The 20,909-nt window shown below is 40.3% G+C and overlaps 1 protein-coding gene across 4 annotated transcripts in view; it reads right to left on the bottom strand.

Moving 5' to 3' along the window:
• ITPR2 (inositol 1,4,5-trisphosphate receptor type 2) overlaps window positions 1-20,909 on the bottom strand; it is a gene marked incomplete at both ends in the record, with an annotated part of 551,977 nt that overhangs the window by 163,955 nt on the left and 367,113 nt on the right. For all 4 annotated transcript variants that reach the window (XM_080705463.1, XM_080705466.1, XM_080705464.1 and 1 more), the window contains 5 exons: window positions 233-433; window positions 3,052-3,308; window positions 4,405-4,588; window positions 11,327-11,514; window positions 12,024-12,132. In XM_080705463.1, the coding sequence (XP_080561589.1) occupies window positions 233-433; window positions 3,052-3,308; window positions 4,405-4,588; window positions 11,327-11,514; window positions 12,024-12,132 (939 nt within the window). The remainder of the gene's footprint in view (window positions 1-232; window positions 434-3,051; window positions 3,309-4,404; window positions 4,589-11,326; window positions 11,515-12,023; window positions 12,133-20,909) is intronic.

The following is a 20,909-nucleotide window of genomic DNA, read 5'->3' as shown; positions in this document are numbered from 1 at the left end:
TTTTCATAGGAATTTACTTTTATGGTGAAATTACATTAAAAATATGGCACAGCATTTGCCAGTCTATAATTCAGTCTTTGTATGTTTTGTTAGGAAAGTAAAAACATCTGGCAAAGCAAGAAGAAAGATATTTTAGACGTTCACAAGGCAGGCTGTCCCCCCTCTCTCCCCCCCTCCCCTTTGCGCGTACGTCCTGATTGAGTTGTGCATGGAGAAAGGCTTTCATGGTTACCTGGTTTTCATGGCACGGGCCCTGGCAATATTCGGTCAAGCTCTCCAGGGTCTGATTGACCAGTGCTACATTCTTCTCATTGATGTAGAGACCTAGCAGGCCCAGGCCACCCGTGGTACTCCCACAAATGCAGTCCAGAAACTGAAGGGTCTCACAGACAAGGTTGTAATTTGTTTTGTTGTTTTGATTTCTCAAGAAGTTCTGAGGGCAAAAGAAAACACAGCAGAGAGGTTAAACAAAAACCAAAAAATCCCACCTCATTTGTTGTTGTGTTCGGCACTCACATGCTTGCTTGTAATCCCAGTGCTTGGGAGGCTGAGACAGGAGGATTGCAAAGGCTCGTGAGGCTCTCAGCAACTTAGTGAGACCCTGTTTCCAAATAAAATATAAACTAGGTTTGGGAGTATAGCCCGGAGGTAGAAACCCCCCTGGGTTCCACCCCCAGTACCACCTAAATAAATAAATAAATAAATAAATAAATAAAGTAAAACAAAAAGGGCTGGGAGTGTAGCTCAGAGATAGAATGTTTCTGGGTTCAATCCTCAGCTTGAAAAAAAAATGTTTTCTAGAAGGAAACATGACCTGCTAACAGTAATTTCCTTTAGTAAATAAGCTTATGGTGAGCAAGGAAAGAAAGTTTTATTTCTTATTTTAATGTATGACTTATATTTATTAATTTATTCATTTAATTTTTTTTTTTTACCATTTATTCTTCTTTCTTTGTGTGTGGTTCTGGGGATGAAACCCAGGGACATTCTACCTCCGAGCTATACCCCCTGCCCTACTTTTTATTCTTTATTTTGAAACAGGGTCTCACTAAGTTAGGGAGAGCCTCACTAAGTAGCTAAGGCTGTCCGCAAACTGTGATCCTCCAGTCTCAGCCTCCCGAATGCTGGGATTAAAAGCGTGTGCCACCACGCCCAGCTCCATTTATCCTTCTTAAAACAATTTAATTTTCCCCTTTTACTTCTTTATTGGTGCATTTTAGTCTTCCATCTTAATGGGGTACAAGTTGGTAAAGGCATACATGCACACATCACTCATTTAGCCCTTCCCCACTCCTTCCTCCCTCCCTCCTTCTCATTTTTTGTCTTAGTGATTGACTTTGATATGTTTATGAATGTACATTAAAATTTTAAATGCAAAATGCAATTCTTTCCATATTATTTTCCCATACTTCTATCAGAAAATGTTTGATCAAATGCTATTATACATTCTATGCATCTTTTCCTATATTGGCGAGCGAGATGGGTTGAGACTAGCACGTAAGTACCCATCCAGTATCCTCTGGAAGGCATGCTGCCCAGCTTTGCCAGCCAGCAATGTTGCAGAAGTGCTCTGAAAGCTGTGAGGGGTGTACCCTCGAGTCCTGGATTCCAGCATCACCATTCATAAGCTTCTTGTCCCCTTGGAGGCAGTTAGTACAGTGTGTAAGAACCCCCCAACTCCTACCAACTCAGAGGACTCAACTGTGGGGACTCAGCAGAGATCGCAAACTCAACTTCCCATCCTGCTGTGCTCTGATGAGCACCGGTGGACACACCTGCACTGAGGATGCAGGGCAGGAGGCTGTACCAGGCGATCCCAGGATTCACTGCCCAAACTCCAGCCGTTTCACTAGAATTCATTGTGAAGTCTTTTTCCAACTATGCCTCTTACTAGTAGGGCTGACTTGGTACTATGGACCGTATGTCCTGTCTGAAGATGGTGTGCCCATTGGAACCTCCTCAGGTAAGCAAGCTCACCTTTCAGGCCAAGTTTCACCTTCTATGTGGCTTTGCCACGGTGATGCGAGCGATGTGTACAAGGTATGAAAGAAAATGGTGAAATTGGCTTTCCCTAAGCTCATCTGTCTGACAAACGGAAATGCAGTGAAGAAGGTATTAAGGCATGGACTGTCTTCGTTGGCAAAGGGATCAACGTTCACTGTTGACTAAGCCAAGCATGGGAGGGAGGGATGGGGAGGAAATGGGGTGGGGATTGGGTAAGGACTAATTGGGTGAGTGTGCATGTATGTCTACACAACTCTTTTATCACATTAAGATGTATGACTACAATGCACCAATAAAAAAATTAAAAATATATAAGAAAAGAATAAAAGGAAAAAAAGAAAAAAATCCTTTTCTGAGCCAGGCCTCCTGGTGCACACCTGTAATCCCAGGACTTGGGAGGCTGAGACAAGTTTGAGGTCAGCAGCCTCAGCAACTCAGAAAAGTCTTCAGCAACATAGTGAAACTCTGTTTCAGAATAAAATAATAATAATAATAATAATAATAATAATAATAATAAATAGGACAGAGAGTGTTCAATCCTAAGCAACACACATACACACACACACACACACACACACACACACACACACACACTTCCTTGTCTATCTTATTAACTTTGTTTCTGATGAAAACATGCCATATACTCAGTATCCTCACTCAAGAAATATGAGTTGGGTATGAAACTATGAAAGCTCCTGAACTCTCTAAAACCAGGAAAGGCTTAAATGAAACAAGTTCGACCTTCCTCCAAGAATACCACAACACTTGGAATAGACGCTGCCCTTTGAAACTAAAACGATATGCGTTACGGATACGTAGAAAGATACTGTGAGTGGTTTTTTTCATGCACAAAGAAATTTTCCTCCCATTTCTCTTCACTTGAGACAAGAGTTTCCTCCCCTTTTAGAAAAGCCTTGCCGCTTTTATTGATGATCTCTCTGAACCTCTCTCCAAAACAACTTCTTGGTTTTATGTGAATTTAATTACCTATAACGATGATGGGCTGTGTTCTCAGCTTTCACAAAACAACAAAACCCGCGCAAATACCTGCAGCTCTCGGTTGTGGTTCTCACACAGTAACTGGAGGAACCTCAGGATGGGCTGCATGATGACGATCGTGGCACTCATGGATACTTCCTCCGCAGACTTGTCCTCGGCACTCCCTGCCTCTGGCCCTGTGCACATGATGTCTGTTTCGGGATCCATCTCTCTTCTGTACACGCAATAGGCTTTGGATGTTGCGGAGGACGCTTCTGTCAGTTGCCCCTTCATTCCCTCCTTCAAATGTAGCGACGAATCTCTTACTGAAAATAAAGCAGGGCTCGTATTTCTGAACTAATTTTCTTTCTAATTAAAAAAAGTAAAAGGCAAGCTGGGCATGGTGGTGCAGGCCTCTAATCTCAGTACTTGGGAGCTGAGACAGGGGGATCACATGTTTGAGGACAGCCTCAGTGGGTAGTGAGACTCTCGGTAACCTAGCAAGGCTGTTTCAAAATAAAATAAAAAAGAGGCTGGAACTTCACTAACAACTAAATTAAAAAACCATCTGACAAAAGGTGAAACTATTTCCCCAAAGGGGATTTAAGGCGAAAAGGTTAACATTTACAGTAGGGCCTAAGAAGAGATCTCAGTGCTAAGCCAATAAGAAGAGATCTCAGTGCTAAGCCAATTTTAGAATTTTCTGATACCTGTATCAGAAAGACACATTTGGGCATGCATACACCTATGAGTTTACAGGAACAAGAGTATGGGAAAGCACGTCAAACATCGAAATGTTAATATCTTTATGATTTGTATTTCATATTGTGATAATTTTGTCATTTTGGATGCCACGAATATTTTGTTAGAGGTTAATGCTAACAATTCTGTTTGAAACTTAAATTTCCATGGTCAGGCAAAGGGTTCCAGGCGGCTGTTCTTTGCCATGGACGGCACGGTAACATCAATGATTTTAATTTCGCTGATCACTTCATCCATTTACATTTGGGCCTGCAGGGCTGTTGCAGGTCATGCTCAAGACCAAAATTCTTTATGGATGGATGTCCACACTCAGAGCTATAACAAAGCCCAGATAAGTGAGATGGCAAAGGGAAATTTAAATGCTATGGTACAGGTAGGCATAATAGCACACACTTGTAATCCTAGTACTTGGGAGGCTGAGACAAGGAGGATCACAGGTTCAAGACCTGCCTCAGCAATATAGTGAGACTCTCAGCAACCTAGTGAAACCCTGTTTTGAAAAAAAAAAAAAAGTGCTGGGGGTATAGCTCAGAGGCAAAACATCCTGAATTCAATCCCCAGCACCCCCACCACCATGCACAAAATAAGATAAAATAAAAATAAATACTGTGTTTTCTTTTCTCTCCCTTTATTCTCCCAAATACCCTGATACTTTCTTACCTCTCACTCGTGGACTAGATACCATCAACTCGCTATCATCCTCCCTTTTCTTGCTCCCCAAGTCTATGGTGTTCACAGTCACAGTTGATCTTATCTCTTTCTGTGCAGCTTTCATTCGATCATAGAGAACTTTGAAGAATTTTTCTGACTTTTTCTGTTCGTGCAACTGCTGGTAGAAAGAATACTGCAAGAAAACATATTTGGAAATATCAACACCAAAGGGGAGGAAAGTAGTATTTTTATGCTTGAAATAAAAACATGAACACTGTAGATCAAAGCACACATTTAACGTGCAGCCTTTCATTGTACTATTTAATGTGTGCTAATAATAACTAGTATTTACTTAGTACTTTCCACTAAAATCCATACATTACCTACTATTTTATTTATTCTTTTTTATTTTTGCTGTACCGGGGATTGAACCCAGGGGACATTCTACCTCTGAGCTATACCCCCAGTCTTATTTTTTATTCTTTATTTTGAAACAGGGTCTCACTAAGTTGCTGAGGCTGGCTATGAACCTACGATCCTCCTGTCTCAGCCTCCCAAGTACTGGGATTGGTATACCACCAAGCCCGGCTCTCATTTATTCTTAATGATTATATGTTTTTTTTAAAAAAAAGATAAGAGCACTATAAAATGTTGTATAGAGAGCATTATTCCATTTTATATTATTCTAAAGTCATGCATTGCTCCAACATGTAGTTAACTGAATGCTTATTATGGGCCAGGTCTGAGGCTAGAGCTAGAGATAGAACAAAAAGGGGACGTAGCCACAGTCTCTGCCCTGATGGATTTATAATCTAAGATGAAGAAAAGCCCACTAATTCAATGATTATCCTGTATAAATATGAGCTTGTGTTAAGATACAAAAAGTTATTTTTCTGTATCTAAACTGTGGCACATTTAATTTAGAATGTGTTGCCATGACAACTTCACTCCTGGGTACCACTGATACATAGGTAGACCTTGTTTTGGTGCTTCATTAGCTACATTGCTTCACATGGGGTCTAGCACAAATCCAGCCCGAAATAAATTCTGCTTTAGACTGAATAATCATGTGGAGAGGATTCAACATCAAAAGTTTGATAAAACGTATCTTAGTAAGATGTGGAAACACTGAACCTTGAAAACACTTAATCATTGTCTTCTCAGTGCTTAATGAAAGGATCAAAGAAGAGGTCAAAGACAGGAGAGGTGACACTCCAGAGAAGACAGAACTTAAAGGGGGTTGGGAAATCATAATCTATCAATAATAAGACTTGAGACAGACACAACACAAACACGATAAATATGTTAAAAATAACAATGATGATAATCCTATAACTATAGCAATAAAAAGATATTTATATGAACTTAATGAGACACAGTGTGAAGGAAACATTAAAAAATGATTTCTAGATCAAGTAGAAGTGACCTTATTCCAAAATAAGAAAATCTAAACAGGAAATTTGGGAGGAATTTAGATCTTACACATATCTTTCCTAAAGGAATGTCTGGGACCAAGATCTACAGGTGTTAGGACTTGCCATCAAGTCTTGAAATGGTGCCCACCCTACACTTTCCCATGTGGATAATGCACGCACACAGTGTGTTTATGAAGCCTGAGATGTCAGCCTCATGCTTACAAGGGGGAAGCTCCTGAGTGGAGGGCCAGCAACCCCGCAAGGAAACAGGCCCCAAAACTCATGGTAACCATAGCAACTACAGCAAATCAGTCATCTGGTTCCATTAGGTCAAAGGACAAAGGCAGTATTCACGGATCTCTACAGTCCCACAAATTAAGCTGAGGCTTAAGTCTTCATATTTTTAAGATGATGCTGTTAGCAGGCGGAAGGAGGTTCCAGGATATTAGAGTGGGAGTTATGGAAATGTTGTGGATCTGCTGAAACAAAGTTTTACAATTTACAGAGTTCTTTCACACACATCATGTCATGGGTATTTTTTTGTCTTCCAGTGTGATGAATAGAACATTCTCATTGCCATTTTATAGATTCATAAGATGATGCTTAATGAAGGGAAGTGACTTAACCAATAGTACTTGCCTAGTATGTGGCAGGGCGAGGATTTAAATCTAGATGTTTAATTCTAAGCCATTAAATTTATAAAATAACAATATAAGCTCAAAACAATAGATGGTTTGTGTGCACAACACCTTTTAAAAAACAGGACTCATGTCGGGCGTGGTGGTGCACGCTTGTAATCCCCACGCTTGGGTGGCAGAGACAGGAGGATCGCGCAGGTTCGAAGCCAGCCGCGTGCGCTGGCTTAGGAGACCCTGTTTCCAAAAATAAAATAGGTCTGGGAGTGTAGCCCGGAGATAAACGGGCTTCCAGGAACCCCAGTACCACAAAAAAAAAAAAACAGGACTCTACACTACTGAACAACATGACCTTAAGGAGATTAAATTGTTTCTCATGGGTAATTATATGCTCTCAATGGACAGCATAAACATTTCTCTTACTACAGATGTGGTTTTTGCATGGGACAGTACCTTATAAAGTGTAAGGAGAAATGCTAAGATTCTTTTTAGAAACCAGAGGTAAACATCTATGTGACAGAGGAAGGATCTGACTCAAAGGGAAAGAGGCTGACTGGGAATGGGAGGGCAGAGAAGGGAAGTAAAACAGAGACAGAGAGACAAGAGCGGGTGATGGTGATCAGCCAGTAACAATTCCCCGGGCTAAGGATGTAGGTTATTTCTAGAAATGAGGTGTTTCCTAGGCTAAGGTTACAGAGTCTGGCATTAAACTGCAGACTCCATGGATTATAATATGGACTCTAAGAAGCTATGTGAGCTTGGGTATGTCTCTTCCTTCTTCCATAAGAATCAATGTTACCTGGTAGGTTAATTGAGGATTAACCATGTATAAAAACCACTAAGAAAAATGCTAGGATTTAGTGAGTTTTCTTCTTCTCATTGTTATTATTAGTGTTTGAAACTGTAATATAAATTCTTCTATCCTCGCCCACCAACTAATATTTAATAAAGTCTATTAAGTATATAGATTGACATATAATTAGGAGGATAGAAATTAAGGAAGAGGGTCTGATTCACATCTCAGTATTACAGAAGAAGGACTATCAAGACAATTTCTGGACTAAAAAACAAAATACTAGTGACTGAGGAGATAGTGAGAATGTAAAACCCTCAGAGGAATGTCAGTCATCTTTGGAAGGAAGACATTTTAGTCTGCTGTAGAGCAAAGAATAGGATTCAAGCTGATATCAACTAGATCATTTAGGACCAGAAGCACACAGATGGCAATTGAAGGATAAGATAGTACTTAATGAGGATCTGAATATGGAAATATTAGTCAGATTATCACAGCCCATCTTATAGGAAGATATTTATATACAAATATCATTAGATGTGGTTTCATCAACAAATATTCATTGAATAGTTATAAAGGGCTATAGATACAAAGAATAGGACATGACTCTCTAAGAAACTTGAAATTTAATTGGAGAGTTAGGATACAATGCAAATAAGAACAAAAAAAAGGTCCACAGACAAGTGCCAGGTAAATATTTAAAAAAGAGTGCTATGGGAACTCAGATAAGGAAACAGTTACCAATAGTCCCAGCCAGAAAGAAAAGACTTTGTGAAGAAGGCAGGATTTGATTAGGACCATTCATCCACCGATACAGTCACTCCTGAACATTTACTGAACTGCCGGGCAGGGACAGCCATGGTGCTGGAAAGAGGGATGAACATGTGGCTTCACCTTTAGGATTTTCATTTACTAGACAGAGCCTGAAGCATATATGAAGAGGCACAATAAGGTGGTAGCAATGCTACTGAGATCCCACAGGTTACAGCAGAACACTTAGCAACTAGGGTTCAATGCTGCCAGTGGGACCTGGAGTCCAGAAAAGGCTTCCGTGAGAAGTCGATAGGGGTGAATTCTCAAAGAGAAGAAGGCAACACAAGAAATAACACAATGCATCTGGGGAACTAGAGAGTGTAGTGTAGTTGGTGCACAGGAGGAAGGAAGGAGGAGAGAAGGAAAAATGTGAAGGGATTAAACCATGAAAACTCTTATGTTCTATGTCTCAGTCAATGTTCTCACTGCTGTGACCCAATAAACCTGAGCACACAACTTAGAGGAAGGAGGATCTATTTGCTCACAGTTTTGGAGGTTTCAGAGGTTCACTCCATGTCAGGACAGGTCTGTGAAGTTCAGGGGATGGAGGCAGGAAGCACAGAGGGAGAGAGCAAGCCTCTGCTTTCACATCATGGAGGCCAGAAGGAAGAGAGAAAGCAAGGGGTTTCAAAGACACAAGCATAGTCCCTAAGGCCTCACCCCAGGGTCCACCTCCTGCAGCCACACTCTGCTTAGGTCACCGTCAGTAAATCCATTGGCTCCCTCATGATTTATACTCACTCTGAACATTAACACATGAGGTCTTCAGAGGACATTCTATATATAACCATAACAAACTATAATGTGGAATTTGCCTTTAGGAGAAAAGTGTTGGAATGGAAGCAGAGAAATACATGCTTTTAGAAAGAACTCTTTGGAGGCAAGAGGGAGAATGATTTGGAGAAGGGCAAAACTGGAAGCCGGAATATCTCTTGGAAGACTTCTCATCACAATCCAGTAAAAGACAGAAGGATCTGTAATTCGGGATGGAGGAGTAGGGATTGAAAACAGAGTACAAATTGAGAGATGTTAAGAGGGCAGAACTGCAGAGGTGGATATTACATCAATGGAATGTCCAGGAAGAGAGCAAGGAAGAAGATGAGTAGGTTAAGGCCAAGGCTGACGTTCAGTGTGTGGTCAGACAAGTGAATGGACGCAGAGCCAGTTACTGAGAGCTGCCATTCAAAGGGAGGAAGGGGTATATGGAGAGAAAAAATGGATTCTGTCAGGGATGTGCCAAGTTTAAGGTACTTGTTGGACATCCACTAAGGATTTCTGGAAGACGGCTAGATGTAACATCTAGGACTTCAGTGAGTGAGTTGAGAATTGTCAGCACAGAGTGAGAGTTAAAGATGTGCAAAGGAACGAGATTAGGGAAGTAAATGAAATAACAGAGAATAATCCAAGAAAACTTGAAGGATTTTTGGATTTAAGACTTAATTAGAGCCGGGCGTGGTGGCGCACGCTTGTAATCCCTGCGCTTGGGAGGAGGAGACAGGAGGATCGCGCAGGTTCAAAGCCAGCCTTGCTGGCTTAGGGGACCCTGTTTCCAAATAAAAAATAGGTCTGGGAGTCTAGCCCAGAGAAGGGTTTCCAGTACCACCAAAAAAAAAAAAAAAAAAAAAAAAAAAGAAAGAGTCAATTAGAGTTCTGGGCATGGCCCTTATAACCCTTTACTTGGGAAGCTGAGATTGGAGGATTGCAGGTTTGAGGGCAGCCCCCACAATGTAGTGAGACTCTAAGAAGCCTAGCGAGATCCTGTTTCAAAACAAAAAAGAAAAGAAAAGAAAAGAAAAAAGAAAGGAAAGGAAAGGAAAGGAAAAGAAAAGAAAAGAAAAGAAAAGAAAAGAAAAGAAAAGAAAATGGGGGTGGTAAAGCTCAGAGAAAGAATTTCCCTGGGTTCAATCCCCAGTATCAAAAAATAAAAATGAAAAGTTAATTGGAGGAAGAGGGAATTTCACAGGAGGCTAAGAAGAAATGGTAGAAGGTAGGAAGAGAAGCTGGAGAAGGAACTGTCCCAAGATCCAGGACGAAGTTTTAAGAAGAAAATAAAAAGTGACCAGTGACAGATGTCAAAGACCTGTCAGGTGAATATGACTAAGAGGTATCCGGGTTGTGAAGAGATCTAGGGAGCAATCTGCTAGGAACTGAAAGGTGGAACATGTGGTTTTTGCCTGGAGCTGGCTTGTTTTCCAGCCATGTGAGGACGGATGAAATCATAAATACGTACAGAACATGAAGAACGGTCCCCTATGGTGCCCCTCAGTGGTCCAGAATCAGGAACTTAGGAAGTACTGTAATCTTAGGGGTTGCTTCTAGAGAAGTCAGGAAATCCTTTACTCCTCTCCTCTGAATAAGTCTACAGTTAAACCTATGGAGGAGACTAAATTGTTTCTTCAGAAAGTCCAAGCTAAAAATCTGGTTGGAGAAACAGGACGGTTTCCAAGAACACTCAGACTTTAACTTCTCTCCATCTTTAACTTCCCTCCGGAATCCGTGTTATCCCTTTAGTACCCTGGGGATCTTTAACATTTTCCTTTTTCCAACCAAGAAGTATCACTATTTGAAGTTGGCTTTGTTGTTCATTTCTGTTTCTGTCACCGTGCCAGAAGGTCTTTGTTCCTATAGCTGTTGCTACTGGACTCGTCAAACAGTGAGTTTCACGTTGTTCAACATTATTTGGTGGCTAATGACAGCAAAATATCCCAGTTTTAATCAGATGTGGCGTCTGCTTGCTATGAGGAGGGACAATAAATTTTGGAATTCGAAATGAGCTGTTATTATATGGCTTTGATGGTTCGCCCAGGCAGATCTAGATCAGGTTACTGAGACACAAGCCTAGAGGACAGTGTGTGTTCTCTGGGAACACCTCCCGGCTCCCAGGCTTAGGCAGCATGCTTTGCCTTGAGGAGTGGAGAAGCCTCGACGCCACTTGGCAGGAGTTACAAAGGGAAGTGTGTGTCTTCTGGAAAGAGTGGTTGGATTCCCTAAGTGCAGGTAAGCATATCATTCACGGTAGTGGAATTTCTGGTATAATGCCAGAGGGATACCTCTAAGGACATTCTGCACTATACAGCAATTTGTGAAGCCCTGTAGTTTCTACAGCAAATCAAGTAAATTTACAAAAAGAATGTGTACATGTTCTCCTCTCCTTTCCTTTTTTTCTCCTTCCACAGTAATGAGCAGCTAATAGAAACCCATTACTTTCCTTTGGTGTCTATGATAAGTAAATAAAAGATACCAATGGCACATGCCCATGATTGTTAAACAGGCACCTGTGTTTGCGTATTTCCTCCTTCAAGCAAGGCGATGCCAAGTAAAATGCCTTCCGAAAAAATCCTGTCATTTTTAGTGTTGACTATGACGTCGATGACGAGTTCCGACGCGCCCTCTTTATCCAGCAGACACTGAATGTCAGACATTGAGATCCTCATCTTCTCCAGATCTTGTCCAGAAAAGCTTCCTGTGGGTAGGAAAAATAAATCAATAAACAAACCTTGATTACAGACCTTATTGGTATATAATGTTTTCCAATTCCAAGACTGTAAGAATATTTATCCTTGATGCTTTTTTTTCTTCCTGCAAAGTTAAATATAATGGAAGCTTGAGTTAAGATTATCAAAAAATTTACAAAAATGAAACGTGTCATTAAATGTCTGACACCTGTAATTATATGTAAATAAAATTTTTTTCTTAAGAAAATGATTTGGGAAAAAGAAAATTATATTAGTTTTTGTCCTTGATTTATATACTAAGAAACTATGACTTAGTTTGACCGGTTTTTTGAAGGCAAAATCAATTATAGTGTTCAGATCTGTTATTTTATAAAAACCAAACTGCGAAAAGGTTTATAATAGTACTTTTTAAATGAATATTTCATATTTGTGCCATTTAGGTAAAATACTAGAATAATGTCAACATAAAAATATGTCACAAAAATCCTGAAATCAGAAAAAACATGAGAAACCTCACCTCCCACTTGGGCAATTTTTGAGTAGTTTCCCGATAGATGTCCATTCATGCCAACTCCATAATCACCTTTAAAATATCGATTCAGGAGTATTTTTCTTAATGTACTACCCTAATAAGAAGGAGAGAAAAATATCAGTTATTCTTTTTCTAATAAAAGTAAAAAATATTAGTAAATTAAAATTCTACTTAAGATGGATTTTATGGATGATTTGGAAACACAGAAATTTTAATTTTATAGTAAATAATTTATTCCAAAGCCAAAACACTTATAAAAGTGCCTCAATAAGATGATAATTATTTTATTTCTCATAATAAAAAAAGGTGAGAAGAAAAGTCCAGAGGTGATGAATAGGCTGATAGCATAGTTTATGAAGATGGTTTCAGGGATATGTCCTTATCTCTAAACTCATCAAGTTATATATATCATATAGATACAGCTTTTTGTATTTCTGTTATCCCTAAATAAAGTTGTTTTAAGCCGGCGGTGGTGGCACATGCTTATAATCCCAGCATTCAGGGGGCTGAGACCGGAGAAGCACGGTTCATGGACAACCTCAGCTACTTAGTGAAGCCCTCCGCAATTTAGTGAGACCCTGTTTCAAAATAAAGAATTAAAAAAAAAAAGGGGCAGGGAGGGGGTGTAGCTCAGAGGTCAAATGCCTCTGGGTTCCATCCATAGACCTGAAAAAAAAAAGTTGTTTTAAAAATAGTTTACTTCTAAGCCGGGAGTGGTGATGCACACTTGTAATCCCTGCACTTGGGAGGCAGAGACAGGAGGATTGCACTGGTCTGGGATTGTAGCCCAGAGGTAGAAGGGCTTCCAGGAACCCCAGTACCACCAAAAAATAAATAAAATAAATAGTTTACTTCTCTCAGAAATATAGTATTTTCAGTGAAATGCATTTTAAAAAATCACAAATGCTATAAAAAATCCTAGTATTGATAAGAATACCAGCAGTGCCTAAAGAAAAATGATAATAGAGGCTGAATAAAAGGCTAGCATCAGCAACTTAGGGAGGCCTTGTGTCAATATTTTAAAAGGGATGGGGAGCGCCCCTTTAAAGCACAGAGGTAGAATGCCCCTGGGTTAAATTCCCAGTAGCAAAAGTATAACATTGACATCATAAGAACTAAAAGCAAAACTTTAGTGGAACTTAGTAAAATGACTGAAAAAGACCTGGATATAGGGTAGGCACTCAAAAATGAAGCTTGTGATACAACAGAGTGAATTATACTCAAACTGTAAGAAGCTTAATTCAGAAGACAGTGGGCAAAAGACAGTGTATTCCATTATAAAACAGGTAAATTAAAAAATTCCTAAGTCTGGCCTGGCATGGTATCTTACATGTGTAATCCCAGTACTTGGGAGGCTGAAACAGGTTTGCAGGTTTGAGGCCAGCCTCAACAATTTAGTAACACTCTCAGAAACTTAGCAAGATCCTGTTTCAAAACAAAAAATTTTAAAGGAAAGGTGATATAGCTCAGAGGTAGAATGGCCCAGGGTTCAAACTGAATCCCCAGTCTCATGTGTCTCTGTCTCTGTCTGTCTGTCTGTCTGTCTGTCTGTCTCTCTCTCTCTCTCTCTCTCTCTCTCACACACACACACACACACACACACACACACACACACACACAAACTGCTAAGTCTTCAACTAATTGTAGGACTTTTTAAAATAACACATTTTGAAATATAATTTCTTGCATATATATATAAGAAACACAGATGGTAACTCCAAATCTCTTTTATTGTTATTGCTATTAATTTAATAAAAAGGAATGATTAAAAGTGCCCTTTAAAGGAACATTAAGTTAACATAATTGAGGAGTCACTCTCATCCTGCAGGTCAGGAAACTGGCCTAAGAGCTTATGTAATTGTCTGCAAATCAGGCAGCTAATCTGTGGTTCAGCGAGACCCTCTCTGGGCTCTTGATTACAAAATGAAGACCATTTGTCTGTGCTCCTCCCTTTGTGCTGAAACAGGAGGATTGCAGGTTCAAGACACTTGGCTCCCATCACGCCTTCTCCCTCTCTCTGTCTGTGATTCCATCCATCCTGGTTGCGCAATCCTTCTGCAGATCCGATGGCCAGCTGTGCCCCTGCAGCCTTGACCCCACGCTCCTGCTTCTCCTTCTGTTTCCACTTAGAAGGTCTTATCTCTGCCTTGAGGCCCTCTTGGCACCTCAAATTCAATTCTCCAGAATGGAATATTTCTTCTTTTTCAAACATATTTTGCTCTCAATTTCAATTTATTTTAAGGAGATTAGAATTGATCTGGTCACTTCGGCTCAAATTTAAGGAATCGCCTACTATCACAGCCCTATCTCGATGCTGACTTGTGAAGTCCTACCATTTCAAGCACAGCTTTCCGCAGTGTTTTCAGACATCATATTTTAAACCAAATTGAGCTATGTGCTGTGTGTTTGTGTGTGTGTGTGTGTGTGTGTGCGCGTGTGTGCACACGTGTGTGTGTGCTGCTGAGTATTGAACAGTGGCATTTTATCTCTCAGCTATCTCCCTAGCCCCATTTTATTTTTTAATTTGGAAACAGAGTCTCACTAAGTTGCTGAGGCTGGCCTTAAACCTGAGATCCGCCTGTCTCAGCCTCCCAAGTACCAGGACTACAGGCGTGCACCACCATGCCCAAATCTATGTGCTCGTTTCTTAACCAGAGTTTTATAAGTTTTTCTTTGCTCACATCATTACTTATGAACAGATCCTGTCTTTCCTCCTCATTCTACAAATATCCATTACATACCTATTGTTTTATGCCTTATCATACGTGAGTGAAATAATCTTCCCTTCAAAGTGTTCACCACAAGACATATGCTGGGTCCCATGGAAGCCTGTAGGAGTTGGCAATCTACTCTGAGAAGTTTTCCAAGGCAAATGCCCATTCCTGACCCAGGATCATCAGAGCAGAGCAACACATATGTCCTAAGTGTTACAGGACCAAGAATTTCAATGGACACTTAGTGTCTGCAGTTGCTTATCTTTACGACCACATTTATGAGCCATCCTTTAATTTTTAGAATTTAGATACTCACCGCTGTTTTGTATTTCATTTTTTTCTCCCTTTGAGGAATATTAATATGGGATGTAGTAAGTAAAGGTGATGACTAGTCTTACAAAAACTAGTGAGGTGTAAAAAAGCCTATTCTACCAAGGAACATGACTCTATGATTTTCTATATAACTTGAGTAGGGTGCCTAGAATAAACAGGCCAGTAGAAATATTTATTTATTTATGTACTGTGGGTTGAACTCAAATGCATTTGGCCTCTGAGCAACACCCCCAGCCCTATTTTATTTTTTTATTTTGAAACAGGATCCTGCTAGGTTGCTGATAATCCTACTACTTGTTGCTTGAGTCTTGAACCTGCAATCTTCCTGACTCAGCTTCCCAAGAACTGGGATCACAAGCATGTATCACCGTGCCTGGCATTCCTCCCCCACTTTATTAAGAGAAGGTTTTAACCCAATGAAAAAATGGTCAAATGAACTGAATAGACATTAGTCAAAAAAGGAAATACAAGCCAGGTGTGGTGGTGCACACTTTTAATCCCAGCATTTGGGAGGCTGAGACAGGAGGATCACGATTTGCAGACGGCCTCAGCTACTACTTAGTGGGGCCCTTTGCAGCTCAATGAGACCTTGTTTCAAAATAAAGAATAAAAAATAGGGCCGGGGGTGTAGCTTGGAGGTAGAATGCCCCTGAGTTCCGTCCCCAATACAAATACGAATGGCCAAAAACTATATGAAAAATGTTCAACATTATTAGCAATCAGGGAAATACAGATCAAAACTACACTGAGCTTCCATTTAATTCCAGTTAGATTGGCAATCATGGATAAAACAAACAATAAAGGGGTGAGGATATAGGGAATTTTTTTTGGTGGTACTGAGGTTCCTGGAAACCCTTCTACTTCTGGGCTACACTCCCAGACCTATTTTATATATTTTTTTTATTTGGAAACAGGGTCTCTTAAGCCAGCATGGCTGGCTTCGAACCTGCGCAATCCTCCTGTCTCCGCCTCTCAAGCTCAGGGATTACAAATATGCGCTACCACGCCCGGCCTGAAATAGGCACTCTTATACATTGTTGGTGGGTTTATAAATGTGTACAACCACTCTGGAGATCAGTATGGATGCTCCTAAAAAGACTAGGAATGGAATCGCCATACGACCCGGCCACACCACTGCTCAGTGTCTTTCCCAAAGAACTAAAGTCAGAACATGACACTGATACACGCATATCCATGTTTACAGCAGCACAGTCCTCAATGGCTAAACTATGGGACCAGCCGAGGTGTGGGCCAACGAGCGAATGGGCAAAGCCAATGTGGTAGGTCCACATACTGGAATTTTACTCAGCCACAGAGAACAGTTATGTCATTTGTAGGAAAATGGACGGAGCAAGAGAACACTGTGCTGAGTGAGGTCGGCAGTCTCAGAAAGTCAGGAGTTGTACGGAAGCCTGAGAAAAAATAGGAAAGAAAAGCAACTTCAGTCAAATGAAGAGAGAGACCAGCAGAATAGTTAGTGGAAGGGGATTGAAGGAGAGAGGTCGGAAAGTAAAAGAGGAGGCTTGAGGAGGGGAGCAGCTCAAAGGATGCATGTCCGTGTATAAAGGTATCACTACCAATCTTACTAACATGTACGGGTGGGGGGCAGAGGGAAACACACCAGGTGATTGTGCATGTGTGTTCATGTCACGTTTAATCTCCCTATGATGTATAATTACAATGTACCAGTAAAACATCAAAAACAAATAAGAGCGAAGATGCTTTGAGTTGAATTGGTTTCATCTGGTTAAAGAAGAAATTCTTTTTAAAAAATCTTTCTAAGCCGGGCGTGGTGGCGCACGCTTGTAATCCCAGCATTCGGGAGGCTGAGACCTGGAGGATCGCGGTTCGCGGACAGCCTCAACTACTCAGTGAGGCCCTCTGCAACTCAGTGAGACCCGGTTTCAAAATAAAGAATAAAAACTAGGGTAGGGGGTGTAGCTCGAAGGTCAAATGCCCCTGGGTTCCATCCCCAGACCCGCAAAAAAAAAAAAAAAAAAATCTTTCTAATCAAATGGGCTTTACCTGTGCCTCTCACTGCAGGCAGGAGATGCCATGAAAGAACTTTCAGGCCCATAAACTTTGGAGCCGAAGTTATGAACTGAGATGTAAAATGTGGGTTCATCTGAATAAAGGCGCTGGATTTTCTTCCTTAAGGGCAGCTCAGTTTGCTGCACCAGTCATGGTTTTCACCTCCACAGACCACTCACTCCACCCTGCAAGGCTGGCACATCTCTAACAAAGCTGACAAAGGGAAAACTCAGGCCTCTTTTCCTGAAATTGCACAAGTCGGTGGGAGTGTCTGGAAGAGAACTTGTGAGTAGTCTAAAACCTTGTGAACCAGTTCACCTTTTACTCTCTGTAAGAATCTTTTACGTGTGACTACTAATTCAAGGACCCAACCAAGAAACAAACACCATTTTTTTTTCTTCAAAAAAAGAAGAGCTGGGTGAGTTGGCACATGTCTGTAATCCCAGTACCTGGGAGGCTGAGACAGGAGGATCAAAGGTTTGAGGTCAGCTTCAGCAACTTAGCAAGACTCTGTTTCAAAATTTAATAGAGTAAATTTTATAAAACCTTTATAGAAAAGCTAATTCCCAAACTCCTCAATCTATTTTGTGAAACAGGACTCTCCCAAATACACTCTATGAAGCCAACATCACATTAATATCAAAACCAAGTAAAGAAAGCTCAAGAAAGAAAAATTATAGGCCTATACCTTTGATGAACTTGGATGCAAAACTGCTAAACAAAATACTAGGAACACACATTCAAAACTACATCAAGACCCGCACTTGGGAGGCAGAGACAGGAGGATCGTGCAGGTTCGAAGCCAGCCTCTCTGGCCTCTTAAGAGACCGTGTTTCAAAAAATGTGTGTGTGTGTGTGTGTGTGTGTGTGTGTGTGTGTGTGTGTAGCCCGGAGGTAGAAGGGTTTCCAGGAACCCTAGTACCACCAAAAAAAAAAAAAAAGAAAAAGAAAATCAAGAAAATCAGCCAGGCGTGGTGGCACATACTTGTAATCCCAGCATTTGGGAGGCTGAGAAAGAAGGATCACGGTTTGCAAACAGCCTCAGCTGCTTGGTGAGCCCCTCTGCAACTTAGTGAGACCCTGTTTTAAAATAAAGAATTAAAAAAATAGGGTAGGAGGTATAGCTCTGAGGTCAAATGCTCCTGGGTTCCATACCCAGGCCCACACACATACAAAAAAATCATACACCATGACCAGGTAGGGTTCATTCCAGAGATGCAAGGCTGATTCAACATTCAAAAATCAATCCACATAATTCATCAAGTATACAGAACCAAAGACAAAAATTATATGATCATTTCAATAGACGCTGAAAAAGCAACAAAATCCAACATCCATTTATGCTAAAAGCACTGAAGAAAATCGGAATAGAAGAAACATATCTCTACATCAAAAAGGCATCTACGCCAGGCGTGGTGGCGCACGCTTGTAATCCTCGCGCTTGGGAGGCGGAGACCGGAGGATCGCGCAGGTTCGAAGCCGCGCTGGCATAAAAGACCCTGTTTCAAAAATATAAAATAGGTCTGGGAGTGTAGCCTGGAGGTAGAAGGGCTTCCAGGAACCCCAGTACCACTAAAAAAAAAAAAAAAAAAAGGCATCTACAATAGGCCCACAGCCAACATCATATTAAAGGGGGGAAAACTTCAAGAATTTCCCTTAAAAACAGGAACAAGACAAGAATGTCCATTATTACCACTTCTTTTCAATATTGTACATGAGAATCTAACCAGAGCAAAAAGGCAAGAAAAAGAAATCAGAGGAGTACAAACAGGAAAAGAAGAACTCAAACTTTCACTATTTGCAGACTATATGATACTATACTTAGAGAACCCAACAAATTCAACCAAAGGCTTATAGAACTGATCAACAAATTCAGCAAAGTGTTTGGATACAAAATTAGTCTTAAAAAATCAGAAGCTTTTCTGTATAGCAACCATAAATCCACTGAAAAAGAAATCCAGAAAACACTTCCACTAAGGTTATCCCACAAAAAAATTAAATACATGGGAAAAACTTAACCAAAAAGGTAAAAGACCTCTACAAAGAAAATTATAAAACACTGAAAAAAATGAAGAAGACCTTAGAAGATGGAAAGATCTTTAATGTTCATGGGTAGGCAGAACATATATCATCAAAATGGCCATACTTACAAAAGTGATCTAGAGATTCAATGCAAAACCCACTATATTTCCAAGATCATTCCTCATAGACATATAAAAATCAGTCCTTATATTCATTTGGAACAACAAAAAACCCAGAATATCCAAAGTAGTTCTCAGTCACAAAAACCACGCGTGAAGAATCACAATACCTGACTTTAAAGTATACTAAAAAGCAATAGTAATAATAAAAACAGCATGGTACTGGCACAAAATCAGACACATAAACTAATGGAGCAGGATAGAAGACTCAGAAACAAATCTGTACACTTACAGCCAGTTGATTTTTGACAAAGGGGCCAAAAACATACACTGGAAGAAAGATAGCCTGTTCAATAAATAGTGTTGGCAAAACTGGTTAACCATATGCAGAAAAATGGAAATTAATCCCACTTTCTCAACCTGCACAAGAGTCCATTCAAGATGTATCAAAGACTTGGAAATCAAACCAGAGATCTTAAAGCTCCTTGAATAGGGCATAGGTCCAACACTGCAACACATAGGCACAGGTAAAAATGTTCTCAACAAGACCCCAAAGACACAAGAAACTAAAAGGAGAATCAATACGTGGAATTGCATGAAAATGAAGAGCTTCTGTACAGCAAAGGAAACTATCAAGAACCTCAATCGAGAGCCAAGAGAATGGAAGATTTTTGGCAACTAATCTTCTGATAGAGAAATAATATCTAGAATATACAGAGAACTCAAGAAACTCAGCACTAAGAAAACAAATCATCCAATCCAAAAATGGGCAAGTGAACTAAATAGACACTTCACGAAAGAAGAAGTTCAAATGGCCAATAAATGCAAAAAAATGCTCAACATCACTGGCAATCAGAGAGATGCGAATCAAAACTACCCTGAGATTTCACCTAACTCCAACTAGAATGGCAATCATTCAAAACACAAACAACAACAACTGCTGGCGAGGATGTGGAGAAGTGGGAACTCTAAGACATTCATTGTTGGTGGGATTGCAAATTAGTGCAACCACTTTGGAAAACTGTATGGAGGATCCTCAGAAGAATGAGAACGAACTTACCATACGATCCAACAATACCATGTCTGGGTACCTACCGAAAAGAATGGAAACCAAACTACCAGACTAATACATGCATATCTATGTTCACAGCTGCACAATTAATCATTACAAAACTATGGAACCAGCCAAGATGTCCATCAACAGATGAATGGCTTACAAAACTATTGGATATGTACATAATGGAATTTTACTCAACCATAAAGAAAAACACAATTATGTCATTTACAGGGAAATGGATGGATCTGGAGGACATTATGCTAAGTGAGATTAGTCAATCACAAAAAATAAGAAATCAGATACTCTCCCTAATATGCAGAAGCTAGGGAGAAAATGGGTCATAGGAGGAAGTCTAGACAAAGAAGGAGATACTATAGATGAGCAAATAAGGCGACCTAACTGAGGGGTTGGGGGGAGAGGGAAATTCTCTAATGTGCATTATGTTCTTTAACAAACATATCAATGTTAATCACTAGGCCACACATGAGAAGGAGGCAGGAGGAGGGAATGGGGTGGGAATTGTGTAAGGGCTAATTGGGTGATGTGTTCATGTATGCCTCCACCATCTTGTACCCTATTAAGATGTATGACCACA

The sequence above is a fragment of the Muscardinus avellanarius genome (genome assembly GCF_963383645.1).
Source record: "Muscardinus avellanarius genome assembly, chromosome: 11".
NCBI lineage: Eukaryota > Metazoa > Chordata > Mammalia > Rodentia > Gliridae > Muscardinus > Muscardinus avellanarius.
Note: the sequence above shows the minus strand (reverse complement) of the source record. Positions and strands in the feature narration are given on the sequence as shown.